The sequence below is a fragment of the Cuculus canorus genome, chromosome 19, assembly GCF_017976375.1.
Source record: "Cuculus canorus isolate bCucCan1 chromosome 19, bCucCan1.pri, whole genome shotgun sequence".
Taxonomy (NCBI): domain Eukaryota; kingdom Metazoa; phylum Chordata; class Aves; order Cuculiformes; family Cuculidae; genus Cuculus; species Cuculus canorus.
In genome coordinates, this window is record NC_071419.1 from 3,826,870 (window position 1) to 3,845,383 (window position 18,514).

Below are 18,514 nucleotides of genomic sequence, written 5' to 3' on the forward strand. Positions count from 1 at the left end.
AATGTCATTTCTGCGGTGCAGTTCTTTCAATATGGGCTGATTAATGGATTTGTAACGAGCGACGGTAAAGATTTTCAAGCCATCTAATTAGAAAGCCGTTTCCTTTCCAGACATGCCCAAGTCCCTTTGGAAAAGGAAACGTGGCCTCCAAAGCTACCTCAGTGCTGTGGAAACACTACCCTGTGTCCTGAAGATTAATCAGACGCTTGACTTCCCCACGGCACCCTTTGCAATGCCTGTTCTCCAGTACCTCAGAGCTGCCTCCTTGGTGCCTTAAGCTGAATGAGTGCCCAGCGGGAGCCGGCATCAACGGAGCTTTGCACCAAAAACACCAGGGAAGGACCAGCACGCAGAGCTGCCTGCGACAGCAACGGTGCCAGGTGAGACAAACATGATGGGGAGGAGAAAAGGATGGTGCCACCTTGCATGTGCCCGTGCAAGGGATGCACAGGCAGGGCAGCTCATCCTGTACATCACGGCACCCACCACCCGTGTTGATGTACTCTTCCGTTCGTGTCTGGCATTCCCAGAAAACACTAACTTTGTTATTGATTTATGCTCCTTTGTCATTTTTATAACCTGGCCAGCTTCTATTGAAGGACGTAACTAATTCCACTTCCCCAGGCTGGAAGGCACCAGAGCCTTTAACTCTTTCCGGATGGGCTCTGCCGACTCCCTCCTTGCTCAGAGGGCACCAACAGGAACCCCTGGGTGTCCGGCAGGGGAGGAGGCAGGACCGAGCTGAGGAGCAGGCAGCAGCAGGTTTATCAGGGCTGTGTTAACTTTCGCAGCCCTCGTGCTCCTTTCTCAACCCAAAACGGCTGGAGCAGAAAGGCAGATGATCTGGTAGCTGGAAGGGATGAGTGATGTTCACTGCCGGCAGCAGAGAACTTGGGGGAAAAATGGACTTTCCACCCATTATTCTTATGCCAAAACAAACCGCTGTCCTTAAGGGCCAGCAAAGCCGCAGAGAAACCAGTGTCAATGAGAAGAAACAGCTGATGGCTGCCACCACCCACCAAGCCCCTGGTCCCTGACCCCAAGCCATGCCTGCAATTGCTGCCCACGCAGCCTCAGCCGTGCTTGAGGGAAAGATTATCTCAACAGGGCACAAGAAGCACCTTCTGCTCACATATCATGGGGTCCTCTCCGACCCTTGAGGTGCTCATGCATCCTCAAGTGCGTTCTTATCGAAAGAAAAACCAGCAGCAGGACTCAGTCCTGGCCTTGGCACAGCCTGCTCCTTGGGGTCCAGCAAACAGAGGGAGCGACAATAATTCCTAACTCCTAAGTGACTCTCACAAATAGCTACATAACAAATTAAACTCCAAATATTTCAGGCAGGTTGCAACAAAGCCTGTCCATGGCAATGGGGAGAATGCACCATGATGTGGGGGGACACTTGCCCTCCCCTGCTGAGCCACCAGCAACCACCACGTAGCAGAGGAAAACCCTCAAGTGCTGGGGAGGAGGACGTTGGGACCAGGTCTCCTTCCCTCCCTTCCAGGCACTTCCCAGAAAAGAGTCAGGATCAAACTCCCAGAGGAGAAGGTCCATTGAGCTAAATGCAGCAGACGCTGTTTCCGAGAGGTGAAATACGAGGAGTACCAAACACGACATCTGCAATTATGGAACGCCAGATAAAGAAAATCAAATCTCATGCTTCAGGGCATGGGCTGATGAGTACAAGGGTCAGGAAGGAATTTCTCTCCCTTACACAGCAGTGCACAATTGGGTCAGTGCGTTACCAGGTGGCACAAGTCCTTGATTGTTATTCCCTTTCCTTTTCGAAGCCCTGTGATCTCACTGTTGTCAGAAAAGGGAACGATGGCTTAACCTGGTGTGACAGAGCCGATGCTTCTCCAATCACCTACCTTGCTGAAGATCAGCATCCCTAGGCCAAGCTGAAAGATCACAAGGACCTTGCTCCAAGCCGGTCCTTTTCCCTTGCTGCTCTGACATGGGTCTGCAGCGCTGCCTGCCCCCTCTCAGCCTTAATTACTTCTACTCCATCATTTCAATTATAATAAAAAATCCTCTGAGGAAGGACCTTTTCTTCCCCTGCATTTGTAAAGCACTGTGTACACCTCTGGCACTACTAAATAATACACAGTAATAATAAAATCTGCAAGGTTGGCTTAGAAAATAACAGCACCGGAAAAGGAGCCGAACAGAGAGAAGTAAGCAAAGAGCGTCGATGGTTTTGTTAACAGAGGTCGGGAAGCATTTGCGGTAACAGCGGTCGCTCTCACTTTACACCGCGTCCAGCATCCTTTCTCTTCCTTAAGCAACTTCTCTGTGCTAAAACTTGCTTAGCTGGGAGGATCTAACCACAGGGAAGAGGTTTGAGTTTCAAACTAAAACAAAGTGAGCAAACAAATGCAAAGATGGTCTCTAACCATGTGCCTATACGCATTCGACCCTTGCTAAGCCAATCTTTGCCAAACCACACGCATCATAATCCCGACAGTTATTGGTCTTTTCCTGCCGCCAAGCAGCTATTTAGCAGCAATTCTACGTCAACACGAGTGGTATTTTTAAATGTGCTCTGTCTTAGTTTTATTCTACAACCACTGCAGCCAACAGTTTTCCATCGACCCCACGAGTCCACACTTCACAAATCCTATCAAACAGGGTTGGTTGGGGTTTTTTTTTTATCAAACAAGACCTGTGATTAGTGCAACCCTAAGTATTAAATTAATTAATTTTGACCACTATCTGATGACACAAATGCACACAACTCTACCCACTGCAACCATCTACCTGATGCTGAATAGCTCCGCAGGGCAGACAGCCCCGCTGGGGCACAGCATCCCTGCTCTCCTGCACCCAGGAACCCACGGGTGAGCCCAGCACCCACGCTGGGAACCTGAGCTTCTTGACCAGCATCACTCACCTGACCCTGCTACCTTGCCGTCAAACTGATTTTGGAGTTTAGTGCAAGACGAGTTGCCCCAGAAAGGCATAAATCAGCCGGAGGCAGCCAGTGGGTGGGCGTCAAGCTCTGAAACCCACCACTATCCGGCAAACCTCTCAGCCGTGCACTGTGCTGACACATCCGCGAGGCAGTGACTCACGTCTGCACAGCCTCCGGGATGCGGGCTGTCGGGGGAGAGGTGGAATCAAAGGTATGAAAATGTATTGAATGGGAATTGGCATGCCCAGACTTGGTCCTTACAATCCAGAAGCTGAGCCAAGAAAAAAACAAAGTAGGCGCAGGAGGTTGGGATGGGGCAATGGGAGTTTCAGCATTACAAACACGTTGCAGACAAGTGGGAGAATAATCTTCAGGGGAACGTTTAGAGGAGCCTGTAGTGGCTTGCTTGGGAAAAGCAAAAAATAGAAAAGAAAAAAGAAGAAAAATGAGAAACAGAAACAAAAGAAAGAAAAGAAGAGAAAAAAGCAGCTCTGGAAGTGGCTGTGTGCTGCGGTCAGGTGCTGCGAGGGCTGCATGTGGCAGCATCTCTCAGCAGTACGAAGAGCGCTTCTTCCCCACGGTGCGCTGGCGCGGCTGGACACAGCAGCCAAGACTTGGAAAACAAGACTGAAGGAAGTGGTGGATGAGGCCAGGAGCAGAGCGGCAGCTGTCGGGTGCAGGGGAGCACACGCTGCTGGGGATCCCTGGGGGTGTTCAAGGCCAGGCTGGATGGGGCTTTGAGCATCCTGATCCAGTGGGAGGTGTCCCTGCCCATGGCAGGGGGTGGGACTGGATGGGCTTTGAGGTCCCTTTCAACACAAACCATTCTATGATTCCACGATCAACACAGGAGGACAGCATGGGGCTAAGGACAGTCCTGCCAGGGGCTGGCATGCAGTGATGGGGATGAGAAAGGGGCTGTGCTGGGGCATCTGCACTGCACTTTGAGCTGGTTCCTGTCCTTAGCATCATGTTGTGCCTTCAGGTCTGATATTTCATTTGCCTGCATGCCTCAGTTTCCCCTGCAGGTGATGGAGATGGGAAGCATCCACCTCCCCGTCCCTTGACTCAGCAAAGCTGCAGGCACGCCCAAACCTACTGAAATGCAGCACTCGCATGAAGCCAGGCAGCTGTGGCCACCACGCAGAGGAAGCTCACTGAGATGCCGTCCTCCGGCAAGCACCCTTCTTGCACCACCAATGCCACCACATCCCAGAGGCCCTGCAAGAGCAGAGAGGAGGAAACAGCCATTCCCCTCTGGCCATGTTCGGAAGAGTCCCAGGCTGGTGGAGCAGCTCGGAGCAAGCTGGAAACAACATCAACCACGCAGAGAACAAAGCAGTAGTTGTATCATGGTCACTGCGAGAGCTGGGAGGGGTTCTTCTTTAAGTAGAAAGGCTTGGGGGGTTGGTTTTGTTGGGTTTTTTTTGTGGGTTTCCTTTTTCCCTTGTTAACCGAAAATGCCTACAAAACCAAGACTGTTCCCAGAAAGATGACTTAAACAAATGAATTAATTTCATCTTTAAGGAGAGCAGGGAAAAATAACAATGGAACACCAGAAGATGACCCTGAGTTCCAGAAGGTTCAAAAACTCCCCCCAAAAGAGAAGGAAGAACCACAGGATGAGTCGCTAGTCAGGGCTGCACTACTGCAAAGAGACGCCCAGGATCCGGCTCCAAAGCTCTGAACAGCATTGCAGAAATGGTGTCTTCCTTCGCTCCTCGCCACCTCTCGTCCTCCATCCCCACGTTCCAGCTAGAACCCTTAGATCTGTCTTTTGCCACAAGTTGCCTCAATCTGCTTCAAATTACCATCACAATGCCGGGCCCCAAGTGGACATGTAAAGTGTCTCAAATTTATTGCAATTTTAAGCCATCCATATAACTGCACAGACATTGCTGGAATATTTCCACCTCCTTTAAGACCTTCCTATGACTCCACAAGCCAGCGAGAGGGACGTGAGGACAGGCTGGAGAAGAAGATGACTGGAACCAGCTGCCTTTGCTTGCTGTGCTGGCCAGACTGGGGCATGGGAAGGGAGCAGAAGGGCTCTCTGAGGTGATGCTGAGACAGGGGGCAACGTCCCCGGGACGTGCAGCGATGGACGAGGCCAAGCGGCTGCCGAACCCGCACTCCGACTCCTGCTTTGCAGAGGGAAACAGCACAAGCTGAAGCGCTTTTGCTTGAGACAGGACTACCAAAGCAGGGCTGCAAGCCTGCCAACGCCAGCCCCTGGTTGCCCAGTGGCTCCTTGCATAGACGTGGCTCGTCCCGGTGAAGCACCTGGGAGAGCTCGGGATGCTGAGCCTCTGCCTGGAGTCACTGTAATGTTGTCACACAAATTGCACCTGGGAAACTGTTAGAAGAATTAATTGATCATATAAGCACAGTAATTGGAACTTGCAAAGCATAGATAATTACCTTTTATTAGTTCCTGTAGATAATCCATTATGCACTGATTAGGCCTAACTAAGGATCTCACAGTCCCATTTTGATTAATGGCAGATTATGGATATTAAACTCAAACTGGAAGAGATAATTTATGCTCTTCTCTCTTGCCTTAGGAGTACAGAGCCCTACGAGTTACGGTCAGAAGTTTCTGAAGTGCCTGATTCATCCCAGGGGAAAGTCAGGTACGTCAACATCCCCACCCGACCTGCCCGTGGTCCCTCTCCCAAGGTGGGACACGCTCCCATCACTTCCCAGCAGACTGAGCCCCCAGCTCAAATCTCAGCAACGCACTCACCCGTGTGTCACACAATGCCTCACCAGCTCCCAAACCTGTTTTTAGCTCAGAACAACTTGTCATCATCCCTTTCAACCCAAAAGCAGCCAAACCTGTCCCAAACATCTCACCTCTAGCTCGCATGCCCTCACTTCCATAGATGCTCAGATCGTATATTTATTTCCCACAATTTTCTGCCTAAGACAGAATATCAGTAGGTATTTTGCACCTGCAATTGCTCGACTGCTGGTCCTGCACGGGAGACACCACATCCCCTACCAGAAGGATCCCCAGGGATCTGCCTGTAGCATCGGGGTTCTGCTCCGATCACCGCAACTCTCACGCCCCGTTTGCAGAGCAGGGAGCACAGAGCAGGATGGGGGCAACCAGACCAAAATCTGCCTGCAGGCTAGAGGAGGCTTTATTTAAGAGGAATAAATAAAAAATAAGGCCGTGATTATCTCAGGCCACTCTCCAGCTGCCACCCAGAGACAGAAGAGAGGGGGCATTTTCCAAGTGAATAAACAAAACCGAGCGGATGTGACACGCCGAGGCACAGCGACGGAGTCCTCCTTTCTTCCTGGCCAGATAACCCTGTTATTGGCACAGCAGAAAGGATTGGGAAGGAGAAAAAGAAGGAAAGAAAATAGCAAACGTGGACAAGAGGGGAAAAAATCCCCAGCAGAGAAGCTGGCCAGAGGGAGCGTAGGAGCGAGGAAGCTGCGTCCAGCACTTGCCTATTCATCCCGAATGCTCCTGTCGGCCAGGGCTGGGGATGAATGAGATTTACTGCCCATTAAAATAAAGCCCTTTCTATAGTTTATAAACAAAGTTGCTGCTTGGTGGGAGGTTGGACATTTTAGTTCATTAAGCAGCAAATAATCTCTGTCACTATTTATTTTTAAGTTTATTTATATGTAGGTTGTTGGTTTTTTCTTCACCCCTTCCTCCTCCTCCTGACGCCCCCACAGCAGCAAAAAATATATGTGCACACAGGCAAAACACCGCTCCGGCCCCTGAGCTTGGTCCTTCTGCGGCCATTGGCCAAGCCACTAAAATAATCCTGTTTATATATTAAAAATGGTCCTTAAAAACCAAACGTGGGTGAGTGGGATGTCCAAGCAGGGCTGCTGAGCACAGAGGGAGGCTCAGCAGCCACCGCAAGAACCAAAGGCAGAACTGAGCCCCGGGGGAAAGCCAGAGACATCAGCAGTGACCACCAGGTCCCAGGGTGGGACAACACAAGGACAGGGACAGGGACAGGGCCACCAGCAGCACCAGAGAGCCCAGTGTCAGGCAGCACGGCACACGGAGATGGCCGGCGAGACTGCAAACCACACCATTCACCCAAGGCTCCAGGTTTAGAGACCCAGGATCATAGAATCATCGTAGAATCATAGAATCAGCAGGTTGGAAAGGACCCACTGGATCATCGAGTCCAACCATTCCTAACACTCCCTTAAACCATGTCCCTAAGACTTCATCCCCCTGTTCCTTAAACATCTCCAGGGAAGGCGACTCGACCACCTCCCTGGGCAGCTGTTCCAGTGCCAGTAGAGGACCTTTCCCTTGGCATCACGATAACATTCTGCATGTCTACCTAGAAATGCCACCCCTCCCCGATAGCCTTTGCTCGTGCAGGGAGATGCAGGGACAGAAGTGGCATGCAAGGAATTGCAGGAGGGTGCACGGGGTGACACAGCTCCAGCAAAATCCTCGTGGCACCTCCAGCGGAGGCAGCAGGAGGTGCCCAGCCACGGGCTCCGTACCAGCACGGTGCCAGCAAACTCCTCCGGCAGCAGAGGGAAACCTGCATATCAGGTGGGATGCTGCCAGCTCCTGACACGGACTGTTCTTCAAGGCTACGGATGCTTGAGCCCTCTCTATCCTAAAAACACCCTGGGGCAAGGATTGCACCATGGTACAGCCAGAAGCCTTGGCTGAGGGGCTGTGGTCCCCTATCCACCTCCAGCACCATGGAAGTCTGGGATGGAACAAGGGCATCTGGGAGGGCTGACACCCCGCAGCAAAGATGCCGTGATGGTCTTCTGCAAGAGGATGTGAACTCCCTTTTCAGCTGAGCTGCAGCCTGGGTCACGGATACCCTCCTGAACAGCACTTCTACTGCACTGCTGAGCAGCTCCTGCATCTTTCCCTGCTTCCTCCGTCAGACTCTGCTGCGCTTTGCTAAACCCTGCCGTGACAGCCCCGGCACTGCTGCGGTTCCCTGCTGGGCAAAAAACATCCCTCCTCACGTTATCTAGATCCTAAAGCACTTGAGCAGACGGCAAACGTGCAAGCCATTATATCATTCACTCACTATCAAAAGCTCACACAGTGGCACTTAATTACAGCCCCGGAAGCTCAGGCTTCCTTAATAAATCAAAGAAATAAAGTCAGGGATGATGCACTGAACAGAGGGGGTGGGGTGGGGGGAATAAAGAGCTTACAGTTTCCCACTGTGTGTCCCCTTTAGATAACAGATGCTCTCTTCTTAACCTCTCACTTCATCAGATCAGCTCCAGCTGTGTTTGGATCAAGTGCGCAGCTTGGCCTGTGTCCAGCCTGCCTGCTTCCCCGCTCCGATGCCAGCTCCATCCCTCTGGCTCGAGGGCTGGCTGCGCCAGGGTGGCAGGGAGGAGGGGAGCCCCCGCCGAGCCAGGGCTCTTTCATTGAGGACATTTCACTCTATTCCTGCTTCCAGGAACCCAAACTCCTTCACAAGAGCATCTCTGGGCCTCTCAAGGAGGGCTGAATGCTGATCTCATCAGCACCCTGAGGCTGACCCTGGCTGAGCTCCAGAGAAGGGTGCGAGCAGCCCGGGAGCAGGATACGGCACAGGAGCGATGCACAGGGGATGTATTCCCTTCGCAACCCCCACGAGCAGCTTACGCCAGCGTAACAGGCAGGAGATGACACTGTTAGTAAACAGCTTCCAAAGGCCGTGCTGATAGCTCCGTGTCGTCTCAGCCATAAATCACAGGAGAAGCCCCCCGGGACGCCCTCCGCTCTCTGCCTCGGCGCACACCACCCACCTCCCTGTTTATTTGTAAGTGTCACCTCCTCCCTCCCGCTGGCGCGCAGCCCGCTGCAACGCAGTGATGAATGGGGCTGCAACAGCATTAAAGGAGATCCCTCGCGGCACAGCCTCTGCCAGGAGCAAGCACGAGAAGCCCCCATGCAGGGTCCCACTCACCCCGCGCCACTGCACCCATCCCCACCACCCCCAGCCTCCGGCACGTACTCCCGCAGGAAGGCAAGCAGTGGCAAAGGGCTGGCAGAGCCCACGTCCTCTTACCCGCCTGCAAACGTGCCTCGCAGCCCAAGGACCTTAGCAGAGATAAAGCCTTTGAGAAATCCCACTGCTCCTAATCCCCCAATAGCACAAAAATAATGAAGCATTATCTCATCAGGCCTTAACCCAGTAATTACCCAAGGGATGGCTTAATGAGGAAGGGACACCCAGCTGCCAAATACCGCCTAAGCCTGCCTCCTGTCCAGTTACACAACACAAGGCTGGGCACGGCAGTGTGTGCATCCTTCATCCCTCTCCAACCAACCCAGGCAGGGAAAGGGGAGCAGGAGCAGCCCTGTCCCCAGACCAGGGGTCTGATGAAGCCCAGATGCCCATGCGACCCAACTGCTTCCCCACACCAGGAGCAGTCATTGCTTTAAACACCCTCTTGGACCCAGCTGGGAGGAGGCAAACTCGCCCTGCAGGTGCTGGGAGATATTTCTAACTCATCCTGCAAGAGAAGACATCTCACCGCAACGGCCCAAATCACGAGCAGCTTGAGCAAATCTTAGCCAGGGCTCTGAGTCGGACCACGTGCCCTGCTTGGTTAACGGAGCTGGAGCGTGAAAAGTGAACCGGTTGGAGGAGAGGGCTTGGGTTACAGCTCGGAGCAGCCGCCATGGGGATGGAGCGGGCTCTGACAGCTCCTGGCTGCTCCCTGGGCAGCGATATCTCCAGATCTTTTACAAATAAATATCATTGCTCATTATCTCGGCATTAAAGTTACATGCTGGGCGAGATGGGTACTGAGCTTTCTCTCGCTAATCTAAAACGGATGCCAGCGTTTCTATTATTAATCTCTCGGGTCACAAGCTCCCTCTCTCTCTCCCCGCTGCTGCCAGCTCTGCCACTGCCACCCCATCCCCACAGGAGGCGAGAGGACAACGGAGCAGCTCAACAGCCCCACTGTGCTTGTCCACACGTGGCCTGGTGGCTTTGCACCCCAGATGAGCTACGCTGGTCCTTGGGGGTAAAACCTCCACCGATGCCAGGTCTGGGTGTTTCCTGTTTTCACTGAACCCATTTCCACAAGCAACCACAGCGAAGACGAGCAAGCTGGCAGTGGGGGCAGCGGCAATTCCTTCCTCCACAGCAGCACAAAGTGCGAAGAGCCACAAAGCCAGGAACATCTAGGCGGGCTCACATCAAGCCTTCAGCTCAATAAGGTTGGTGCCTGAAAACCCACTAAGTAAGGGAAGGTCTCTGCCAAAACCTTCCCCGTACAAGCAAAACCAAGACCAAAAACTCTTTGTGTTTGTGTCCAGCCCAAGCTAGAGCTGCTCAGGAACAGCACACCAGCCCCAGCACCCCAACATGCTTGCAGACCAGCTGCTTGGACTGCGTTGCCTTGCCAGGAACCAAGTGGTTTTGACTCCCACGTTCTGCCATATCCCAGCGTGGCGTGGGGTTGAGCCACTGCAGGACGTGGCCAAGCCTGGCAGGCAGAGCCCAGCGCTGCCCTGCTGCCCACGCACACCAGCATCTCCAGCAGCCGCTTCCTCGGAAGCCAGAAGATACTGAGTCATCAGCACGGAGCTGCCGGCTCGTCCTCTGGCTCACTGCAGCTGGAGGCACCGCCAGCAATTGTTTGCAATACAAGGCCCAAAGCAGCAGCAGCTTTGGGAGAGGGATGGATATCATTGTCAGCCTTTAGACCATCCTGGTTAAATGCAGCCCTTCCTGCAGCAATCTGTACCACATCTTGTCTACAGTGGGCTTTACTGGTAATGATGGGTATTGTGGTTAAATGTCAGCTTGCTTAGAGGGAGGAGAGAGGTGGCAGGGTTGAGCACCAGGACTGACCAAGGGTGAGCTGACCCTGCCATGGGAGGGTCTAGCAGCCTCCCAGAAGATCATCTCATCCCTGCTGCCTACAGCACATGGCAGTCCCAAAGCCCTGTCAAGCCCAGCTGGAAGTTGATCTTATGTGAAGTCTCCAAATGTTCCCAAAGTCCCAATACAGAAAGGTTCCTCTCCCCAAATCACACACAAAGGGACCAAGGGAGAAACCAAACCATTTCCATTTCCCCAGTAAGAGCAGGCTACCTTTGTGTGGGCGGATGGGGTTATTGCCTGGAGCATCCACCCTGCCCCTGGCTCCAAGCACCATGAAATCATCCACCAGAGCCTGGAGACGCAGCAAGGTGACAGCACTCATCACACTCCCATCCCAGGCCACCTCCCTCCATTCACTTCTTCTTTTTAAGAGAACGATTAAACTTTAGCCTTTTTGTCATCCATACCGACCCCAACCTAGCTGAGTCTTCCCCAGCTCCCAACCCATCCCGTCATATCTTACCCATGAGAGGAGGGGACCCCAGCCCCAGCTGGATGACTGCAGCCCCCGCAGGACCAGGGTGCCTCATATCAGGCACTCTCTCGCTAAGGGGGCACGTTTGCCTGTGTCCCCGGACGTCACACAGCCCAAATCGGGAAATGAATGCGGATTTCGACATCCTTTGGTTCATCAGCTGCTCGTTTCAACATCCCCATGGTAAACCCTCAAAACAAGCACACCCTGTCACTCCTTCGCAATCCTCCTTCTACTAACTCGGCTTTATCCAGAAGAGTCTTTGTCACCTCCAAATAAATATTTATTAACCAAATTGCAGGTGTCTGGGGCTTCCCACCTCCTCTGCTTTCAGCTGCGCTGACACCAGAGCTCTGCTGAGCACCCAGATGTCAGCTGGTAGCACAGCTCCGGGAGCGTTTCTGCCGCCTCCTTTGAGCCTGATGTTCAAATAACTTCTCAAATCTTCCCACTAAGCTCAGTGGGAACAGCCTGGTTAAGAGACATCTCAGAATAAGAGGATGCAGGGTGCAATGGATGAAAAAGTGGTGGTGGAAGGGATCTTTCCTCAGGCTTTTCCTCTCAGTAAAGTGTTTGACAGACAGAAGGGAATGCAAAATCCAAAGCCAAGGGCCAATCCTGAAGGACAGACCCTCCCCAGCCCAGATTCTGCAGGTATGGAATAAAAGACCTGGACAACACAGTCTCCTTTGTGCTTTGCACCAAATCCAGAGATTCTTGGTGTCCCCCCCCAGCCCCTGGGCAAAGCTCCTTGGAGGAAGACTCCCAACTCTAAAGCATCCTCCACCTGCTCAGGGGCTTAAAGAAATGTCTACAACCCACCAGTACTTGGACTTCTTGGCTCTGGAAACACATCCCCAGGTCCCAAATCCTAGAGCTATGCAAGAGATGAGAGGGACACCGAGGGAACACGGCACAAAGCCTGGGGAATCTGATTCATCTCCAGCCTCATCAAGGGGATGCAGACCAGGGCAGACCACCGCTGCGCTCCTGTGCACCTCGTGGACGAAGACATGGAGGAAGATGGGGCAGCAAGAGACACACACAGAGGTGCAGCCAACACCTTCCTAAATCCAAGGATCTGCAAGACCGCCTGTGGTTTAAATTTGGGGTGAACTCTGCACCTTAACACAGCCACAAATTTGTAAGAATTGGGAAAGGGAAGCCAGAAAGAAGGCGTGAATAATGCTGGTTTACCCAGCAGCGACCTGGGAGCAGCCAACCCGCAGCCCCAGCGAGAGGGGATCTGACAGCCTCATCCCACACGGCTGCAGGAGAGAAGAGCCGTGCTGGAGTGGGCGCACAGGCTGGCACAGCTGGCTGGTATTTCCTGCCGATGAGCCTGGGCCAGCGGTGGCCAGAGAGGGGCAGAGCCAGCCAGGCATGTGCAGGTTCTGCACAATAGGAAAGCAGCCCAGAGAGGGGCTGGATGGAGATGCTGGTGCTGGATGAGGCCCCAGAGACCAGCAGGGAGCTGCATGGAGTGAGGATGTACCCCTGAATGAACCACTGTGGCTCTTGGCTCCCCACAGCATGACATTCACCCAGTGCCAAAGAAAGAAAAACTAAAGCCGCAGAGAGCCAAAGAGAAAGGTGAGGGAGGGTGGGGTGCACGTCACAGATGGCTCCAGCCCAAGGCAAATGCCCTGGAATTCATATAAAAGCTGCAAGATTTAATTATCAACTTGTTTTATGGGGCAGGGACGTGCCAGGAGCCTGCCCCTCTCCTCCAGTTCTCCCTTTCACCAGGCTGGATATTGCCTCCCAGTGCTGCTGGCTGGCGTTGGAGCTGCAAAGGGAGCCAGAGAGATACCAACAAGCTGCAGAACCCTGACGGTTCCCCCAGACAGATTTTACCTCAGTGGGATAGGAGGAAAAACGTTAATTTTAGGGCATTCGATTTCCAGCGAGTCTCTGGGCAGAGCCCCAAGTCCTCCAGTTAACCCAGTGGGGCTGATTTGCTCATTCAAGCTATATTTGCCCATCAACTTGCCAAGTGGGGTACGACCCTCATTCAGCAGAAGTGCTGCGACTCCAGGGTCCCTGTTTTCTTTTTCTTCTGACCTAGGTTTCCTGCCCAGCTTCTTGGGGGCCACGCACTCCCCACCCCCGGGAGCACAGAGCCAGCCGTGCAGCACGGAGCAGCTCAATCCGCTTTGCGCAGTGGACAGGGAAGGGGCGAGCAATGCGCTGCCTGATTCTGCAGGCAAACAAAAGTAAGATCCACCTGCTGGGATAGTTCATCCCAGAGTAATAGCGGGAGAGATTTTAAAACACTCTTGGAAAGAGAGTTTTCTTTCCTGCCTGCTCCTGGTGGCAGGGGATAAAGCAATGGGTTTGCCAGCCCATCTCACCATCCCGGCAACACAGAAATGGGGCAGGGAGAAAGAATTAGGGAAAAAAAACCCAGAAGAGAGTCCAAAACAGACTAGCTGCAGCCCAGGTTGGTTCGACTGTGGGAATGGAAACCTTCCCAACACGCATCCCTGACACCTCCCGAGTCCCAGCTGACAATGGGAAAAGAGAGAGCAAGAACTGGAGATGTTCATGCAAGGTCAGCGCATAGAAAGGGCATGAGGGTCCCCATCCCATCTGGGGACAACCCAAGACCACCCTGTCCCCCTGAAGGCACAAAGCAAAAGGATTTAGGCACCTCAAATGCCCCCGGGGGATGCCTCCAGGCTCCTCTCCAGCACAGCCTCCCACCCAGAGTGATGATAAATGCAAGACCGGGAAACACTCAGATGCTGTCACAGACACAGGGAGCATTTTAACAGCCTGGCCTCTCCCCCGTCCATCCCTCCTCACTGCTGTCACCACATCCCCTTCCTCCCTCCCACCCCTTTCGAATTAGCAGCCATCGACCTCCTCCCCCTGGAGCTGACATTAATCTGGCAATGTTTGTTTAACAACAACTCCCATTGATCTGTAGCCTGATCCTCCCCAGTCAATACAGTCTTTCCAGGGTCTGGACTGCAGGATCCAGCTCCAGAGTGGCCCATCAAGCTCAAACGGCTGCACTGCGCAGGCTGATAGGATCAGATGCTGTCAGTGCTGCTCTGGGACCCATTAGCTTTAATTAGCTGATGATGCTGTAGAGGCCACATAAAACAATGAAGGGGATTGATCCCTCGTGTAACACTATTGACAGTGGAGCTGCATCTGGGATCAGTTTGGTGCCGGATGCATCTGTAGGGTCTATAAAACCAAGGCCTGTTTTCTTTTTCTTCTCTTTTTTTTTTTTCCCTCTTTTTCTTCTCTTTTTTATTTTTGTTTTTCCTCTTTCTTTAATTCTAAAATCCCGTAATGGTAAGGCTGCCAGTTTAAAAGCAAGAGAAAAAAAAGAAAAAAAGCCAAAAGTTGGCTGCAGGAAAGCCTCTCCGATGCCGGCTGATACAAGATAGGGCACATTTAACCACTTCCACCAGCCCACCCTGCTGAAGACCCTCATGTGCATCGCACACGCTGCTCATTAAGGCACACAAGCCGGCTTCCAGGTCACTGTCATTACCCTCTTTTTAAAAACAAGGCACCGGTTTTCTCCATGTGCTTTGTTCTGAAGGGCACATCAGTCCCGATCCACCTGCCTTCTGCAAAGCTCTTTCCCTCTGCATTGCCACCATCACACCAGCAGTGAGGGACCAGGTACCACAAGAGACACACTGCACCAGAGTGGGATCCCAGAAATACCGGGATGCTGCAGGGAGGTCTTTTCATCTCCCCTACTGCAATTGTCCTGCTGAGCATCTCAGTGTGCCCCCTAAACTCAGTGGGGGTTTCTTTGGAGGGATTGAGATGCTGACAGCCAAATGCCTTCATGCCCCAGGTTGCCCGTTACGTATGAAGAAATCCCAGTGAGATAAACCCACAGTCAGTACAGACAAGCACAGCCATGGGTCTCAGCACATGGAGCACCTCTCAAAACATCCCACAGTAGCATCAGGGAATCACATAAGTTTCAGACCCCCAGCAGCTAGAATCATAGAACCAGAAGGTTGGAAAAGACCTTTGAGATCATTAAGTCCAACTGTCCATTACTAAGCCATATCCCTGAGCACCTCATCTACCCATCTTTTAAACACCTCCAGGGATGAGGACTCCACCACCTCCTTGGGCAGCCATTCCAGTGCTTGAGAACCCTTTTGGTGAAGAAATTTTTCCTAATGTCCAACCTGAGCCTCCGCTGGTGCAACTTGAGGCCATTCCCTCTCCTCCTATCACTTGTCACTTGGGAGAAGAGACCTGCACACACCTCACTACAACCTCCTTTCAGGTAACCGTAGACAGTGATAAGCAATACTACAATCCTACTGCTTTGCAACCCAGGGATGCAGGTTTTGCCAGCCCAGAAACAAAGTCAGGAGCTGAAAGCTCCCCTGAGCCAGCAGAAAGTCCCCATAAAGCATGCAAGAGGAGGATTTACATCGCATCTCTCCCCAGAAGAGCTGAGGATCACAGCAGAGCATCCTTGCCTGTGGAGCTCAACTCATGGGGTTCTACAGAGCCACCTCTGCCTGCCACCTCCACGGCAGCTACAAAAGCTCCCCCAAAACTCCCCAAAAAGGGGAGGCAGCTACAACTCAGCCCTGCCGCCCTCCAAGGAAGGCAGCTCTAAAGCCTGAGCAGGCACGCAGGGCGGTGGGGGCAAGTGCGCCGGGGGGAGCGCATGCCAGCCGCCCGGCTCTGACGGCTGACACCCTGGCCTAACACTTTCCAGATGTGGCTGCAGGAAGACAGAAGCAGAGCTGTTCCCTGCTGAGGAAGCTGGAAACGGTCAGAGATAATGTGGAATTCCTGAACGGGAGCCAGCGGCGGCCGGGACGCAGGGACAGCCAGGGAGAGGCAGCGTGTCGGGACCGACACAAAACTCCTCTCTCTTTTGTGTGTGTGTGTGTGTGTTTTATTTCGGGAACTCTGCATGTAAAAGCCCTTAATTTATACGCTGTGTGGGTTGACGGCTGTACCCAACAAATGGAACATTTTCTCCATACCCTTGTGTGTGTGTGATAAACAGCCGCTGCGGAGAGGCAGGGAACAGAGCCTTTTTCTTCACCGCGATAAATACGCTCCCAGCAGCTCGGAGTTTCTTGGCTTGGAGATTATTATTTTTCCCTCCTTGTTGAAGGAGGAGGCCTCGTTCCCCTGGCCAGGTACTCCGCGCAGCAACAGGCAGGCGAGCGGGGCGGAGGGCACAGCGGTCGCTGCCGCTGCTCGCTGCCTGTCTCGCCCGGTGACCTCCCCGAGCAGCGCTGATGCTGACGTAGTCCTGTTTGCAAACCACACTGCCAGCAGCTAACAGAGGCGGCGAGGCCAAAAGCAGCAGAGAGAAGACCCTGCCCAACATCAGGCACAGACGGGCACCCATCTGCTCCCGTTCCACCGCACCTCCTGGCTGGGGGGCTGTAGACAAGGTAGCCCAGTGCTGAGATGCTATAGAGGTGGCATCCCACTGCCAGGGGGCAACAGGACGCGCCCTGTATGGCTACTATAAGAAGCAGTCCCCTGCATGTCTGTCTCTCAGGCTGCTCAGCGAGAAGCTGCAGGTTCTACCACAACACAGCTTTGGAAAAGGTGTTGTTTCAACAAAGGAGGGAGGGAGCAATGAGGAGGTCACCAAAGAAATCCCCACACATCGTCATCCAGAGGGGGGAACCCATAGAGGGCAGTTGGGGAGCAGAGCAAAGGGGTACACAGCTTCAACAAACCCTTAACGTCCAGACATCTCGTATCCACTGGGCAACCTGGGACGATGCACCCAGCCCTTGAACAACCTCACCCTACCCAACTGCTCCAGCGAGCATCACAGCCATGCCAAACCTCACCACGTGTCCAGGACCAGCGCTGAGCAGCTCACCAGCACCATCGGACCAAGATACATGAGCAACTGGGTTCATGTTCCTCCACCACCCTGTCATCTAGTGAGCTGGGGTGCAGACCACCCAGCTACTCCCCTGGCACCATAAAACCCACAACTGTGCATCCATCATATAAATATCTACATTATACGTGTGCACACATTGCATACGTTTGTCTTTAGTAGAAGATAATGCAGAGCCATCTGGGGTGCCCTGTGCAAGAGGGGGAGCACACTGAGCTGGCCGCACTCCAGCGAAACTGGGAAGCCGCTGGGAAGGGGCAAGAAGTATCCGCAGAGCCCCTGCTCCCGGCAGGGATCCGCAGCACAGAGCCGCTTCCTCTGCTGCCCATGTATTTGCACAGCCGGTCCTGATGGGCGTCCAGTTAAGCTGGCGATAATGGACTTGCAGTGCGATAAAACGGATGTTTGCTGTGAGCATAAAAAAAAAAAAAAAAGGATCTGAAGCCAGAGATGAGGCCAAAGTCAGGAAATCTGCCTCTAAGTAAGCTGTGCCCAAAGATATCAGCAGAAAAAAATCAACAATCAGAGTCAGACTTCATAGACTCATAGAATGGTTTGGGTCAGAAGGGACCTCAAAGCCCATCCAGTTCCATCCTCTGCCATGGGCAGGGACACCTCCCACTGGATCAGGGGCTCAAATCCCCATCCAACCTGGCCTGGAACCATTCCAGGGATGGGGCAGCCACTGTTTCCCTGGGGAACCTGCGACAATGCCTCCCCACACTCATAGTGAAGAAATTCTTCTTCATATCTCATCTAAATTGACCTTCTTTGCAAAATGAAGCCCTGGCCTGGCTGTAGCAAATATATGGGGTTCCCTGGGGTACCCAAAGCTCACTGGGACAGGCATGGCACACATTCCCCGGGGTGCTCCAGAGTTGCACCAGGTCCGCAGTAGCCAAAACCTGCCTCTTTGTACCACCAGGACACCCGGGCACCCACCGAGGTGGCTGCAGGCGATGCATGGGTTTTAGCTGTCAGAGTGCAACTCAGCCTGTTTTCCTCCTGCATCCCAGGACGATGCCGGTGCCATCAGAAGCACCCACAGCCACTGCTCCATTCAGGGCCACTTGCACCCATTTTGTGCCCAGACTCTGGCCAGTTCATGGGCAAAATGAACTTCTAAGTACAAGAAAACTGGCCTTTCATTCAGAATCAGATTTTTTTTTCCCCCATTTCTTGTCAAGGCAGATATCTCGGAAAAACAGCGTTTCCTGTGGTATTTCAACACATTCTTTTCTCAGACGGAGCCATCTGAGAACAGCTTCCAGGGCCACCAATGGGTTTCGGAGTAGGCGCAAGAGCAGCACAACCACAGGGAATGGTGAGGGTTTCTTGGAACATCACTCAGAGGTTCGGCTCAGCTGGCACGCAGCGCAGAAACACAG

At 53.0% G+C, this 18,514-nt stretch overlaps 1 protein-coding gene across 2 annotated transcripts in view; it reads right to left on the minus strand.

Annotated features, from left to right (window-relative positions):
- Positions 1-18,514, minus strand: part of RXRA (retinoid X receptor alpha) — a 114,956-nt gene that overhangs the window by 57,220 nt on the left and 39,222 nt on the right. Inside the window, exon 1 of one of the 2 annotated variants that reach the window (XM_054084053.1) lies at positions 11,237-11,321. The exons of the other annotated variant lie outside the window; for it this stretch is intronic. Within the exon in view, the coding sequence (XP_053940028.1) occupies positions 11,237-11,303 (67 nt within the window). The 5' untranslated portion in view covers positions 11,304-11,321. Of the gene's footprint in view, positions 1-11,236; positions 11,322-18,514 lie in introns of those variants that run through there. 2 annotated transcript variants of the gene reach the window in all.